The following is a 16,112-nucleotide window of genomic DNA, read 5'->3' as shown; positions in this document are numbered from 1 at the left end:
GTAGTCAAAGATTTATAACTTCCCAGAAAATATTTGGTTCTGAGATATAAACACAAAGTAAAGGCTGCCCCTAAGAACTTTATGAAGTAGGCAAGGAGCCATTCAGCCATTCAACAGCTAGTCATTCTGTAGTTATGGTTCTGAGGTTAACGCTGGAAATGCAAAGTGGAACTAAAAACCTTTCTTGCCATTAGAGTTTTACATTTGATGGAGAAGGTGAATAAATCAAACCTTAAAGGAATGGGTAAGGCATGATTTATTACAACATAAGATGCTATCTGAGAGCAAGGAATAGGAAGAGCCAACTCATATGTGGATATCCAGAGAAGTTTTCGATAGGTGAAGGACACAAATCACAGAACACAGTGTCTACCAGGAACAATGTCCCAAGTAAGGAACGCACCAAGTGCTCAGAAAGAGGCACTATTTCATTCTAAGTAGATCCAGCAAAACTTTTTGGACAGAAGTACGTTTTAGTTGAAATTTGAAAGGGTCCAGTGAATTGAGTTCCAGAAAGTAGGGAGTATAAGAGCATGTTTGAGAAGCTGATGATGTCCTTTACCCAGATCAGACTTAGGTATTTTGGAAGGACTCTAAGACAGGGAGGGAGACAAATACTTTTAAACATTTAACAGCAAATCTAGAGTTAAATAGTATTATAGCATTCAAGAAATACCACAAGGCAGTTAGTGATTAAGAGCGAAGTCAGAGAAAGGACTAGAAGCACATGGAAGGATGAGGTCACCAGTGTGTCTGAATCATAGGGTACCCGCACAAATCTGAGGTCACAGGTCTTTTGTGGGCTGGAAAGGCATTCTCGCCTACTCAGTGGATGCAGGGTAAATGTTGGTTAACTGAGTTAATCTTCCCTCTGGTAGCCAGAAATTGTGGAGGACCTTGCTACTGTGTTTACATTTTAACCACAACTTTAGGAAAAACTAAGGCTCCCCAAGGAAACTGAGGAAAGCACCATTCTGGTGCTTATTTGGGCAAATTCATAGCCAGAAAGCTGCCCTCCAAAAACTGCACCAAGGCTGTCCAGCCCTCTTTTCTAAAGTTCTAAACTTTAGCTGGGAGGGGCGGGGGGAGATGAGAAGGGTATTGGTGTGCATTAAAAAGAGATTCACAGAGAGCAAAGGGAAGTTCTTCACATGCTTTTCTTAGTGGTCCACCTCCCCTCGACCCCCACCCTGCCTCCTTGAGGGAAAGCCATGTAGGCAAGAGTACTGAACTTGAAACCTGGGTCTCTGCCACTACCTGACAATGAACAGGTCACTTAATCTCTTCATCTCCGAGTCCTCTGTCCTCATTCATGGTTGTGGGCTCCATACTATTTAGGGTCTACGATATGAAAGGTGAGGCGTTTTCCACGCTCTCTTTTAATCCTCACAACCACTAAGGTAGATTTCAGTAACCCCATTTGACTCAAGACATTCAGTTCAGAGTGTGTAAGTTACACGTCCAAGGTCACACAGCAACAGCACGGGGGCCAGATGGCAATCCAGGGTTGCTTGAGTCTCTCACTGCGCAGTCCCAGCTTGGCATCAGTTGAGCAGCCCGATACTGGTTCCCTGGGTCCCCCACTCCTGGACTACCGGACTGCCTCCCCTCCTCCCACCTAAACCCCCAGGCTAAGCGCCCCTTTCACCACCGGGCATGCTCAGTCGCTCAGGAAGAGTTTTCGCTCTGCCTTGGGAAATTTTTCACGCCGCTCCGGCAGCCGAACCCGCCCCGCCCACGGCTTCTCCTCACTGGATTGGTCGAACTCAGGGAAGCTACAAGGAGGCCCCGATGACCTCCCAACTACCCCTCCCAACGATCTGGACGCGCGCGTTCCGAGCGTGCGTGCGTGCGTGCGTGCGTGCGTGTGAGTGAGCACGTGAGGCCCCGGAACGTGCACTGGGGGAGGGGGGCGGGACTGGAAAAACCGGAGGCAAGGGGCGGGGCTGCCGTTGCCATAGCAGTGACGTCAGGCGTCGCGGAGCGAACCCGGCCCCTTCCCCGCGCGCGCGCGCGCGCGCGCGCGCGCACACACACAGAGAGACAGGCACACACGCGCGCGCACCGCCGCTCTCCGTCAGACACACTGGAGGGAAAGGTCAAACTAAAGGCGAGGGAGCCGGGAGGCCGGAGGGAGCCGCCGCCGCGCGCCATGACGGACGCGGCCGAGGCGGCTTTCTCGCCGCCGACGCCGCCGAGCCGCTGCTCCCGCCGCGCCCCCGATCCCCCCTTAGCGCCCCGCGCCCCCTCCCCCGGCGCTCGCGCGTCCCCGCGCCCCCTCCTCCCCGCTGCGCTCCGGGCGCGCGTCGGGCCCCGGGCGCGCGCCGGCTGGAGCGGGCGCCGGCGGGTGGGAGGCCCCGCGGCCTCCACGCCAAGAGCCCCCCAACCCCCTCGGCTGGCCCCTCGGCCGGAGCCCGCCAGGTGAGTGCGGTGGGGGACGGGCGGCGGGGAGAGCGGGTGTCAGGAGCCGTCCGGGCAGCCGGCGGGCTCAGCCCGCTGCCTGACCCCTTCCGGGGGTGCTGACAGGCGCGCGGTCCCCGGCCTCTGGGGGGCGTCGCGGGGTCGGCGTCTCTCTCACGGGGTTGGGGGGCTGCGGGGGGGAGCCTGTTTGGCGTCCCTGCCCTTCGGGGTCGGCCGCGGAGCGCCGGGCGCTCGGGGCCGGGGGAGTGCCGCCGCCGGGCGGGAGTCGGTCGGGCGACCCGGCCGTGGGGACCGGCGGCGGGAGGGCAGGTGGGCCCCTCTCGGGGGGGGAAATGTGGGAAGGGGGCGAAGGGCCGGGCCAGGTGCGCGCGGGGCGGGGGGTCCGCTGAGCTCTCAGGAAATGTTTGTCGGGCAGTTGGGAGAAACTCCTCCTGGGGACGAGGCGCCTTGCATTTTGCCCCCGGGGCAGCGAAAGTGGAAGATCTTTACAGCAAAACTCGGGGGAAGCCTGGCTGGACCGGACTAAAGGGAGAGGGGGCCCCCCCCCCTCCACCACCACCCCTGCACAGGGACCGGAGACGAACAGACCTGCCTGTGGGTAGCATTAGGGTATGAGGCGTGGACGTTGCCATGCCAGTGTTGGATGTTTGTTGCTGATGGTTATTTTAGGACTAAATGTTTAAAAAAAAAAAAGTTTCTTGGGAGAGAGCGAACTGCTTGAATGGTCAGGAGTTCTTCCCTGTGTGTGTATGTGCAGGAATTGGGTTAATCTTTCACACCATCACCACCACCCAACTGAATCGATGCCCAGTGGACTTTAAAAATAATAAATACGAACCCCTAAAGCCCTGAAACGAAATGGTGTTTGTCTGATGAGTTTCAGGTGTCAGGCTCCGGGTTTTGCGAGAAAAACAGAGAGGCAGGACACCGAAGTACTTGATATGCTCCAGCAGCCGTCTTTTTTTTTTTTTTTTTTGGTGGTAATAAGCTTTGGAGCCCATCAAAGTGGAGTTTAGTTATAACTGCCAGGGTTAAGTAATCACATTGACCCCGTGCCACCCACCAATCAGGAGCTTCCCTGAAAGTAACTTGGAAGCGAGCTATCAGTGCAGTCCTCTGCTGATTGCGAATAACCACTGCTTCTGCTCATTCCTTTTTCCCTCTTTAATTTTCCGCTGTTGTAATGCATGCAACCTATTTACCAGACGTTGGAACGAATCATCCATAGTTGAGTTGCTCTCCACACACTTTTCAAAAGATCAGGTGCTAGCTGTAAGATAATTTCTTTTCATGTTGGAAAGTTGTTCGGAAATTTCCATTATAGTAATTTCACATGATAAAGATTTTTTTGAGTGGAAGTCTAGCTTAAACAGATGATTACCAAGTGGGTAATTGGGAAGATTTTAGAGTTTAAATCTCATCCAAGAAAACTTCTGGTTTGTGAAAGGTGCGGGATTGTGACCGTTGAGGAAATGTCTTTGGTAAAGAATCAGGAACGCCCTGACGCCTGGTGAATTTCATGTTAATTGGCAGGCTCCGCATATGTTATACAAACTTTCTCCTTACCTAAGCATTTCTAATACGTGGGTGCTGCTTTGGTTGTTTATGGATCTTTAGTTATTCATCATTTTCAAAAAGTTCTATGAAGAGAGAACTCTCACTTTGAAATTAAGTCCTGGTAGTCGTAGCCAGGATACCAAAGGTTTTCAGTACAAGATGTGAGGGAGGATTTTTCAGTGTACCATCTTAATTCTTTCTCTGCAGCTATTTTTGTACTTGGTTCTGTGCTCTGATGCCCCTTTTAGGCCTTATTCCTATGGCAGTTGCTGACATATGTCTGTATACAATCCTGTAATGGGGTACTTAAATGTTACAATTTAGAACATCATTTCCTGTACTATATAAATAACTTTTTGTTTGTCTTCCTTCCTTATCTGTGTCTAAAGGGAACTGTAGAACTGGGCAAATCAGTACTTAATCAGCATATCCCCCCTCCTGTAAGTCTCATTGACCTTGGTGCCATCGTGGAGGTCATGTGTTCATGGAGATAAACAGTTCTTGAATAGTTTCCTCCAGGTGACAAAGGCACATGGGAAAGTGATTTGAGATATGAGTTTCTTGATTTTTCAAAAAAAATCATTTTAATCAGGCATTTATTGTGATCATTGCCAAAATAGTTCATTGACTTGTCTTTGGGAGTCCATACATTTCTATTTCACATTTTAAAGAATCACTTAATTTCTTTTTTGACTTTTCTAGTGTTGTATATTCTACTACAGATGAACAGCTGGTTTTTTGGGTGACATTTTTAAAACTTGGGAAAGAGAGAGAAGCGCAGTAACGCTGGGAAGAATTTAAGCAGTTGTGCTTAACTTTAAGAAATTTGATATTTACAAGTGTAAGATTACAAAACAAGTAGTGGTTACTTATGTTATATGAAAATTCTAAATTTTACAAAAAGGATTCCCTAAAGGGTGCCTTCAAATAATAATCCCTTTTATATGTTATTTACCAAATGTGATTTGATTTTTGAAAAGTCAGTTGTCATACAACAATTTAAGAACAGATTTTTGACATAATGTTAAGATTTATCAGTGTGTTCCTTGAATTGTCCCTTTCCCTAAGGTGTTTTGGGGCAAAGTTAATATTTATGGGTTTCCTGAATTCAAAGTTGTGCCACTTATATGCTGCCTATTAAGTAAGGTTTTAACTGAATGGAAAAATTGCCATCTAATTTGTGCTGTACCGTTTACAGAGTACATTGAAACCTAATTAAAATGCCAAAATTTTATGGTCTGGTTTGTCTGGAACCCTACCCAAGGTTGTTCAGTTACTAAGGTATCAAAGCAGCTTGTTGTAAGATACTCTCACTAGGACGGTGGTCCCGCAGCAAAGGCCAACAAGTGGTTATACCCAGACTTCAGCAAAATCCAAATAAATAGATTTGGTCTAAAGTCCACATGCAGTGAAAACCATTACCTGAGATTTTTCTCTAGGTGCAAATTATTCTTCAGAATTAAAGGTTTGATTTTCCTAAGCTGTAATTCTATTTGGGTCACTTGTGAAAAATCTATTTTGATAAAAGAACAACTGCATACTCTTGGAACTTTCAAGGGAGCTTTTTTTTCCTCTCTCTCTTTTTGTTAGTGCAGTTGGGTTTTATTTGGAATCCCAGGAGATACTGAATGAAGTCCTTGGGGAGTTTTCATTCCAAAATCATTTGGCTTTGATGATATTAAAAAAAAAAAAAAAGGAATGTGAGTTAATATGAGTAGAACTTGCTTATGTGTTAGCTCAGACTTTATGTTGGGATAAAGGGGAAAGGGAGGAACTGAACACAAACTTAATTAAGGATAATTAATCAGATTTGTTTTATGCTGTTCATGCCTGGCTGTGTAAGAGTCTCACCCTTCCTCCCTAGCTTTAGAGAAATCTTATTCCTAGAGAAGGGATTTGAAGGTTAAGAGCTAAATGTTGAGTATATAAGTGTTGTTGGAGTATCTTTTGAGCATTTTAATAGTTTTTTGTCTTGTTCTTGTGCATTAGACAGAAAGCAGGAAACTATTTTCATGCTGAATATAGATTGAGAGCCCAACTTTGGGATAATGGGCACAGTTTTATTGCTCTTAGCATAATTGAATATTATAAAAATTAAGGGAACAGCTTGAATGATGCCATTAATTTTTTAGTATAGGCTCTTAGTTCCTCTCCTGAACAAATGAATAAAAATGAAGATTGAAATTGTGATGTTAAAAGAAATGTTTTCAAGTTTTGTTTTGCTTTTTTAATCTCAAAGGACTGTCTCAAGGATTGCTAATTTAGAACATAGGTAAAAATTTCATTACTTGGGTTTATCATAATTGAGGGCATGTAATTTAAAAAAATTTTAAGTATATGCAAAAAAATAAGTAGACTACTGCATTTTAAAAATATTTGTGCCAATATCTATGAGAATAGGGGTAATGATCAGAAATTTTAATTGGGACTTAAGGCTGATTTATGTTATTAGTATCATTATTTAACCCAAAGTCACTTTTAAAATGTCATTTAATTTTTCTTTTCTGTAAAATACAATCAGTGGAACATATTTTACATAAAATTGGGTTCTTAAATATTTGGTAGACTTCTTAAGTATAAAATATTACCAGGCAAGAGTACTGGAGTGGGGTGCCATTGCCTTCTCCATAATAAAGATGTTTAAGTCTATAGGATTTTTAAAAGTTTTTAGACCTTGTAATCTGCAGAAATTTGGAGAAAAAATTTTAAAAATAAGAAAGGCTGAGTTCAGATTTATAGTCATAGATGATCCCATAAATTGCATTTTACTCATTCTACTTAAAGGGTTTTACTGTTCCGTGTTTATATTTTGCATACTCTCGTCACACTGGGTTTTTTATTTTGATTTTTTGTTCGCATACCACGTGGCATGTGGAATCTCAGTTCCCTAGCCTGGGATTGAACCTGTGCCCCCCGCAGTGACAGCTTGGAGTCCTAATCACTGGGGAAGCCTCTGGTCACACTGGTTTTTAGTGTTGGATCATCTTATCTTTAGCATCAAAGTTCTTTTGTAAAAACTGTCCTCTATTTTCTCCCAGCTCCTCTATCTGAAAGATTGTTTGAATCTGTTATTGAATGTTGTTTAATCAGAAGTTAGTCTATATAGAAGGGTTTTTGCAGTTTTCACAAACTTGGGAAAAATACAGATTTATCTTAAGATAATTTATGAACTTCTTTGTATTAATACAAGGACAATTAAACGCTGTATATAATTTAATATTCCTATTAGCATTTATTCTAAGTTTATTTGATGTATTGTTGAAATCAACATAGTAATTGTACAGTCTCTAAAAAAATATCTATTTTGTCTATGGGATAGTTTTCAAAACACTTCCCTTAAGTGGGAAAGAGATGGAAATTTTACTCTGAAACTTTCTACTTGAATATATAATTAAATGTTTGAGATTGGGTGTTGTTTTGATTGTTAGTTACATGTGAGGATTTTTTGTACCTTTTTGTAGGATTACTTTCAAGTATGTTTTCATTTGTAAAAAGCTATTTTTTTGTTGTTGTTGTTATTTTGTTAATGATTGCAAATTCTCCGGCTTTTATATTTGAAAGAAATATAAGTGAGTAATTTATTAAACTGTTTCCCTAAAGTGCATGTGGTAACATTTATTTTACTATAACAAAGAGAGTTATCTTCATCCCAAACAAATTTATAGCAGAATAGTTGGTTATTTTTGCAAATTTAGGGAGTGTTGAGTGTGCCCAGAAATGGCGCATTGAATGCTAGATTTTGGACTGAGTTTATCATATGGAGAGGGTGTTTATCTTATAAAGACGTTTATATTTCTGTTTAAGGACCATATCTTACGTATGCTTGAAGTGACTGTGCTGTACATGTTGGTCAAATGATTTATGGAAGAGTTAATTGGTATCCTGAACTTCTGTCCCCTCTTCCTCCTTTTACTAATTGTCACTGGTTGGCTCTGAGCCAGGTGCTAGGAGGGAACTTTTAATGCTCGATAGATAGATAGAGGATGGTTGTTGGTTTCTTCCCAGTGTCATATCCTATAAAGAAAAGTGAGGTGATTCTCTAACTTTCTTTTAATATGTGTTAAATGTTGTTTTGAACATTTGTTTTTAATCAGTCTATTTATAAAGGGGATGATACTTTAAAAATTTTCGAGACTGTTTAAGTGGTTATGTTCCCCACAGCAGGGAAGGAGAGGGTAGAGAGGATTGTAAGGATTTGATTAAATTGTGTAAAGTGAATATAATTATCTTGATATAAAACATGTTAAATTAATCACTATATACCTTTTCTGTAGGATGGTAATCTTGCTTTTTTAATGAGCATATCTCACTGTGAAGAATCAGGAGTAGTGAATTGCTAGGAGAGGCATATGCATATCATTAGTCAGTTTTACATGTTATTGCTGGGGACATTTTAGATGGCCATGAGAAAGATAAGCAGTTTCACTGAAGATCATTTTCAGAGATCTCACTTGGAGCTCCACATTTTAAAAGGTGGGAGAACAGATTCTCAAGTGATGAATGGGGAAGCATTTTCAGATACAAAGTCACTACTAAGAAAACAAGTGTACCAATCTTTAAAAAATTACATTATACCAATTACAATCATATATCCTATATTTTCCAAAACTGTACCAGTTTTCAATATCCTGTGGCCATAAATACACTAGAATTTGTCCACCCATAAGTTCTAACTTTGAGGTTAAAAAGGATAGTCACTTACATTATAGTTTAACTCATAAATGAAAAAGCTGATCATTTTTATCTTCCTTTTCCTATATTATAACTTTGCCATTGACTTTTGAAGGCCTAATGTTGTTGTTCAGTTGCTCAGTAGTGTCCCCAGCGTGGGGGTCACAGCATGCCGTTTTGCCCAGACTCATGTCCGTTGAATTAGTGATGCCATCCAACCATCTCGTTGTCTATCATCCCCTTCTCCTGCCTTCAGTCTTTCCCAGCATCAGGGTCTTTGCTAATGAGTCAACTTTTCACATCAGGTGTCCATAAGTGTTGGAGCCTCAGCTTCAGCATCAGTCTTTCCAATGAATATTCAGGGTTGGTTTCCTTTAGGATTGACTGCTTTGATCTTCTTGCTGTCCAAAGGACTCTCAAGAGTCTTCTCTAGCACCACAGTTCGAAGGCATCAATTCTTTTTTGATGTCAACCTTTTTTACTGCCTAGCTCTCACATCCATACATGACTACGGGAAAAACCATAGCTTTGACTATAGGGATGATGGTCGGCAAAGTAATGTCTCTGCTTTTTAATATGCTGTCTAGGTTGGTCATAGCTTTTTTCCCAAGCGTCTTTTAATCTCATGGCTGTAGTCACCGTCTGCAGTGATTTTAGAGCCCAAGAAAATAAAGTCTGTCAGTGTTTCCATTGTTTCTCATCTATTTGCCGTGAAGTGATGGTACCGGATGCCATGATTTTTGTTTTTTGAATGTTGAGTTTTAAGCTAGCTTTTTTACTCTCCTCTTTCACCTTCATCAAGAGGCTCTTTAGTTCCTCGTCACTTTCTGCCATTAGGGTGGTGTCATATGCATATCTGAGGCTGTGTAACCTCAGATTCTATGATTGAAGAGAAACTGTAAGAATGAATCCTGGCACCTGAGACGTTAGATTCACATTGGGAAAGAGAGGCATGAAGTAAATAAAACACATCTGTGTGGCTATATTAATTCTTCTGAAAAGCAGTGGTTTTGAAGCTATATTCTGTAAAGGGTTCATTCTAAGCATATTCATTCCAGTTTCAACCAGCGCAGTTTTATGTTGCTGTTTTAAATGTGGACGTTTGCATAAGATTTCATGAAATCGGGGTACCATTGTTTAAAATAGAAAGTGTGATAGCCACTTTTGTTAGCACGTTTGGTCTTATCAGTGTCCTGCTTAAACCCTTGCAATGCTTGAGTCTTTATTATGACTTACACAACTTATTTATCTAGCTCCAGCTTCATCCTTCATCTCTTATCACTGTTTCCCTTGCTTTCCTTGGAAACCTTGCATTGTAGTGCTACTTAAATTGCTTGATATTCCCTAAGAAGGCAATGCTCTTTCCATCTCCATGCCTTAACGTGGAGCCACCCTCATTCTCGTCATGCTGAGGAACTCTGTTTCCTTGGAGCCTTGGTCATTGCTCCACCAAAGCACTGGTTTCATTATTTTGTAACTATGGCTTTCCTCAAGAGCAGAAACCATCTAATTTATCTTCATATCCATACTGCTTGGTGTTCATTAAGTATTCAAATGTCTGTTGAATAATTGCATTCAGAACTTGAGAAGTAGAAGAATTACTGTAATGCGTACTCATGTGAGTAACATCACAGATCTAGTCTGTGTAAAAGTACTCTTAGTGACATTTTGTCAGGCACAATGCTAAGTGTATAAGAAGTACCCAGATGCACTTACCAGGAAGTATAACAAAGCCAAAAGATACATTAAATGGAAAGTTAGATTAGATTAGGTACCAGTGATTTAAATGAAGTAATGTATTGGCTTCAGTCATCTAATCCTGCAAGCTGGTTGTGGAAGCATTTTAATAATTCCATACAGTCTTGAAAAACTTTCTTTCTATGTGACTAATGCTAATAGATTCAAAAAGACCTTCAGATGTCAAAATTTAACATAGTGTTGTGCGTGTGTGTGTGCGCTCAGTCACTGAGTCGTGTCCAACTCTTTGTGACCCCATGGATGTAGCCCACGAGGTTCCTCTCTCCATGGAATTTCTCAGGAAAGAATACTGGAGTGGGTTGCCATTTCCTTCAGGGGATCTTTCTGGCCCAGGAATCAAACCTGCTTCTCCTCCATTGGCAGGTGGGTTCTTACCACTACTTGGGAAGCCCCTAACATACTGAAACCTATCCGTAAGAGTGAGCTCTGGAGCTGTCCTGCCTGAATCTCAGTCCCTTTCCTAGCTTTGTGATCTTGTGCAAGCTGTCTAATCTGTGGCTCCTTTTTCTTATCTGTAAAATGAGGATTTCAGTCATACCCTATATGGCTGTGATGAAGGGTGAACACAAGTTAATGTATGTCGAGCAGTTAGAAGAATGCCCAATACACAGAAAACATTCAACACATATTATAATTTCTAGCAGCTTCTTAAGCAGTTTTTTAAAGTGTACATATTTCCATTATTTAAAGACAATTTCTTTAATACATGAGTCTCTAAAATAAAAATAGCACTTTTAGTTAGTTACTGTTCTATCTCCTTATGGCCTTCCCTTGTGGCTCAGCTGGTGAAGAATCTGCCTGCAATGCCGGAGACCTGGGTTCAATCCCTGGGTTGAGAAGATCCCCTGGAGAAGGAAAAGGCTACCACCACTCCAGTATTCTGGCCTAGAGAATTCCGTGGACTGTATAGTCCATGGGCTCACAAAGAGTCAGACAAGACTGAGTGACTTTCACTATCTCCTTCCTGCCTCATTCTCCTGTTTCCCAGTGGAGTATAGGCCGTTTCTGTCCTCTGGTTGATGTGAGATATGAAACTGTTCTTCTGATTTCTGCAGCAGAGCATTTTGTTCCCATGACCTGTGTGGTTCCTGATGGTGCTGACAAGAGAGGAGGGGGAGGAGCATCAAGTGTAGGAAATCCAGTGACAGGTTCCTAAACCAGCCTTAACCTGTACCAAGTAAGTCCTAAACTTTCATCCTTCTTGGTAGAGGATAGGTATGCAACTTTTTTCCTTTACACTTTCCCTGACTTTTTTGTCTCGGAAGAATAGATTTTTAAAAAATCCGACTTTATATATGCATACTGGTGTTAGTTGCTCAGTTGTGTCTGACTCTTTGTGACCCCCTTGGCTGTAGCCTGTTCCTCTGTCCATGGAATTCTCCAGGCAGGAATATTGGAGTGGATAGCCATTCCCTTCTCCAGGCGATCTCCTGACCCAGGGATCAAACCCAGGTCTCATGCGTAGCAGGCAGATTCATTTACCATCTGAGCCACCAGGGAAGCCTGTGGACAGAGGAGCCTGGTGGGCTACAGTCCATGGGGTCGCAGAGAATAGAACACCACTGAGCAACTAACACATATTCCGGAAAGGCACATACAAATTTAATAAGTCAGTGAACCTATTTTTTAAGTTCAGCGTTCACACATGTACCTGTAGTGAGGACAGGAAATGGGATGTTAGTAACTTGCGTCAGTACCCTGAAAATCCTGTGTGCCTCGAAATCCTGTCCAGTGTGCCCTTTTATGATACAAAGAACACTTCCAAGGAAAGAGAGCTCTGTTTCCAAGATACTCGGTAAAGAGTGGTTATTCACTTCTCACTGTAACAAGAATATAATATCCAGTGTATCCTTACAGCCTAGTGTGACCGCCTCTCTTGTGTAACAGTTAAAATATAATGAAAAGCTCATTAGTTTTTTTTTAATATTTCATTAAAAAGAAAGAAATTTAACAAATAATTTTGAGCTGACTGTGAGTGATTTGAAAGTGAGGGGCCAAGATATAAAGATAAGTTGAGCACTTATCTTTACTACTTATGACCTATTAGAGAGACCAGAGTACTTGGAAGTTGAAAGCTGGGAATGAGATTGTACAAGTGCTGGGTTTTGAACAGATTAAGGAAACAAAATAAGATGTTAACAAGGGACCATTTTAAATGCCAGTGGCATCCCGTGTGATTGTTTGCCTTGGGAAGTTTGAATCCTTATACAAATCAGTCAGTAACACTAGTTTAGCATTAGCAAATTTTTGCTCAAGGGCCTTTGTAGGGACTGTCGAATCCTTTGCACCTTTGTGCAATTGATGAGTGAGGTCATACAAGAAAAACCAACTTCTAGAACAAATACAGTTTTGACTAAACATATTTCTTCCGTGCAGACCTAGACTCTGTCCATGTTTAAATGTTATCTAGCCTTGAAATTTCATTTCCTTCAACAGCATGCCTTTCTGTATTTGTCAGGCCAAAGAACTTCTTGTTTTACTTCTTACCTCAGTTTTTGTTCTTTGTTGTTGGTAGTATTGATAGTATTATTTAATCAGGAAGGAGAAATACTGTTTGGACATTTTCAAATGCCTCAAAACTGTTAGGTTACCTAGTGGAATGAGTAAGATTTGTGTGACTTCTGTCCAGTTGGATCACCTCAAGAACATCTCTGTGCTGTCATCCACCCTTCCTTGTTTTAGGGTTCTGAGTGTTAGAAATAACTTCTTATTGAACTTGATTTGTTTCCCCTCTTAAGTTTCACTTACTTGTCTTTGGCTGTCTAGGGCACTATATACATGAAACTTAACTCTCTTTACACACAGTAACTCTTAAAATGCTTGAAAATGACTGTTAAATCCTGCTTGAGTCTTGTTGCCACAATAAGGGGGGAAAAAAGCCCTAATTCTCAACCATATGCACATGACATGGTTTACAGACCTTTCTCCGTGCACATTGCTAAACTCATGACAAAGTCTTTTTGTCAATAACCTCTCAAAATACAGTGGCCAAAACTGACTGACGGCCTCAGATGTGGACTGCCCATTGCTGAAGACAATGAAGCTATTATCTGGGTACTGTGCTTCTGTTAATACAGCCTGAAATTTGTATCACATTTTTTGGCGGCAGCATTATCCTTTGATCATATTTAGCTTATGGTCAACTAAAACGTTGTCTCTTTTTCATGTGGACTGCTTGAAGTCTAGTTTTTCTCATTCTTTACTTGCAAGTTGATGCTTTGAAAATAAATGCAGGATATGATGTATTATATTACCCTGAAAGTTTAAGTGAATTTTTTAAAATCAAATTTTATCTTAATTTGACTATCTAGAGATACAGCATTTGTATAAAAAAGCACAATTTTCATGGTGCTCTCTCATATATTTTTATTTAATCTTTACAGCAACCATCCCAGAATCAGAAGAGAAAAGTGGTTTTCTGCTAGGTCAGTTATTGGCAGGTGTAGTACTTGGTCACAGGGGTTTTGGTTCCAGATCCCCTGTTCATCTTAGCCACTGTTCACTTAGCATTTAGCGCGTCCTCCGCCATGTGGCCGGCTCCGCGTGCGGCTGGTGCGTTTGTGAGCGAGACAGCCTCTGCCCTGTGGTTTGTGGCTTGCGTGTAAATAGTTGCTGCCGGCTCCTGCGCACCTTCTCCTTCAGAGGGCGCTGTGGTGGACTGTGGGATCGTCCACAGTATGTGTTGCCTCTCTCCTAGGGTCCTCTCTGTCAGAGGATTGTATTTCCCACTCTGTTGACATCAGGTTTGGACACTTGGCTTTCCTAGACTGATAAAACGTTAAAGGAAGTGGCATGTCCCATGTTTGAGCAGATGTTTTAGATTCTGCTTTGCAGTTCTGCCAGTGGCTCTCTTCCTTCTGTCATGGAACCAGCCTGCCTTAGCTGGGGCTGGTCCCAGAATGATGGAACTTCAGACAGAATTCCTGAATGATGGAGCAGAGCTGAAGCCAATTCACGGTTGACATCTAATGTAACTGAGAAATGAAACCTTGTGTTGGAGGCACCATGATTTTGGAGCTGTTTGTTAGCGTAGCATCATGTATCCCAAGCAAGCTGTGATACTGACATTCAAGGTGCTGTTTGATGATAAATAAGACTTAAGCCTTGTTCTCAAGGAATGTGCAGTTTTGGCGGGTGCAGTAAATTTCCATCAGTTACTGTAGTTGAGGAAGAGGAGAGTACGTGAATGGAAAGGTCTTTGAAGCTGAGGATCTTTCCTGACTGCTTCATCTCTAGGCTGAATCAGTCAATATGTTTTAAATTCAGAGTCTAAGGTCCAGCTACTCACGGTCACAACTTCTATCCAAAATTTGATAAGCATGCTTTCTCTGTCTTGGTTCAAATCACCTTTTTAAAAACAAATGTTCAAGAGGATGGGCTTTGACAGAATAATCACTAGAAACTTCCTTCCTAAGTCTTACTAGTTAGCATTCACTAGGTAACCTAAGAACCTGCCTAGTTGAACTGTTTCCCCAACATACCCATGAAAGTATCATGAGATCCTTGGTCCTGTTGGAATTTTATTTGTCAGTATTCAGATTTTCCATTGCTACAGCCTCCTGTACCTGGTTTTGCATGGGTTTTCATTTAAAAAGGAAACCCAGGCTGGGATTCTGTGAGGAATTTCCTTACCTGAGAAGCTGAGGGATGCGTGGCCAGGGTTCAGGGGAGCTCTTGAAACCTTTGAAAAAATTACATGGAAAATTTTCTGTAAATATACCTTGTTCTGAGCTGTAGCTTTCATCAGATTATCAAAGAGAATTAATGATTCCCCTTAGAAGGTTGCAGCCACTTTTGTGGCGTGAGAGGAGAAGTGGAACGAGGATTGAGAGGGCGTGAGTGTGTAAGGGACGGGTCGAGAGGGCACGGGTGTGTAAGGGACGGGGGGCCAGAACCCAGGAGGAGGGCTGAGAAGGGAGAGGGAGCAAGGGCTGAGGACCGTGAACACATGTGTTTCAGAAGCCAGTTCCTTATTAGTCAGGTTGTTACAAATCGTTCTAGGATTTTGCATGGATTCTACTTCCATTCTCATGGCACTTATTTGTGATTCCTTGGAAATTACCCAATTTTCAGATATATTTAATGTTTTATGCTGTAATTTTTCTCAATCTATAAATATGAATTTAAAGCAGTTCCTTCTTCTGTTCCCATCTCCTTCCTATCTTCAGCTTTGATTTTTTTCTTTCATTCTTTTTTTTATCTCCCCCCCACCCCCCGCCCCGTACCCTTAATCCTTATTTACCTTTCTCAGATTAAAGGTCATTCTTATTTAAGAAGGCTGACTCAAGATAGAAACTGTTCCTTAGGTTATCTGTTGATAATTGGCCCCAAGTCAGGAGATAGCGTTTGTTATTCTTTCTTGTTGGGAAGGCTTCCTCCACCTCACCCCACCTCAGGATCTTAGATTCCCAGCCAGGGATCAAACCCTGGGCCACAGGACTGAAAGCACAAAGTCCTAACACCTGGACTGCCAGGGGCTTACTGAGGAAGGCATTTTTAAGTTAAAAATTTTTTTAACACTTATGACAAATATCTTAAAAAAAAAAAAACTGTATTGAGATATAATTGTTATACAGTTAACTGCACATATCAAAAGTATATAATTTGATAAGCTTTGACACAGTGCATACCCATAAAACCATACCTGTAGTCAAGATACTGAGCGTATTTGTCACCCCTCAGTTTTTTTAGTCCCCCTTGGTAAC

General features: G+C 42.0%; 1 protein-coding gene across 11 annotated transcripts in view; it reads left to right on the top strand.

Annotated features, from left to right (window-relative positions):
* Positions 1-1,997: 1,997 nt before the first annotated feature.
* LOC147359704 (uncharacterized) overlaps positions 1,998-16,112 on the top strand; it is a 39,015-nt gene continuing 24,900 nt past the window's right edge. For 10 of the 11 annotated variants that reach the window (XR_015140344.1, XR_015140343.1, XR_015140348.1 and 7 more), the window contains exon 1: positions 2,022-2,421. Coding sequence is in view for 2 of the 11 variants with exons in the window: in XM_086335595.1 (XP_086191721.1) it covers positions 2,153-2,421 (269 nt within the window). In the remaining 9 variants the exon portion in view is untranslated. Of the gene's footprint in view, positions 2,422-16,112 lie in introns of all 11 variants that reach the window. The other variant, XR_015140345.1, reaches the window with a different exon arrangement.

Source organism: Bos grunniens, chromosome 14, assembly GCF_055505025.1.
Source record: "Bos grunniens cultivar Pamir isolate PY7600 chromosome 14, Bosgru_T2T1.0, whole genome shotgun sequence".
Classification (NCBI taxonomy): Eukaryota; Metazoa; Chordata; class Mammalia; order Artiodactyla; family Bovidae; genus Bos; species Bos grunniens.
This window is presented reverse-complemented; position numbering and strand designations above follow the sequence as displayed.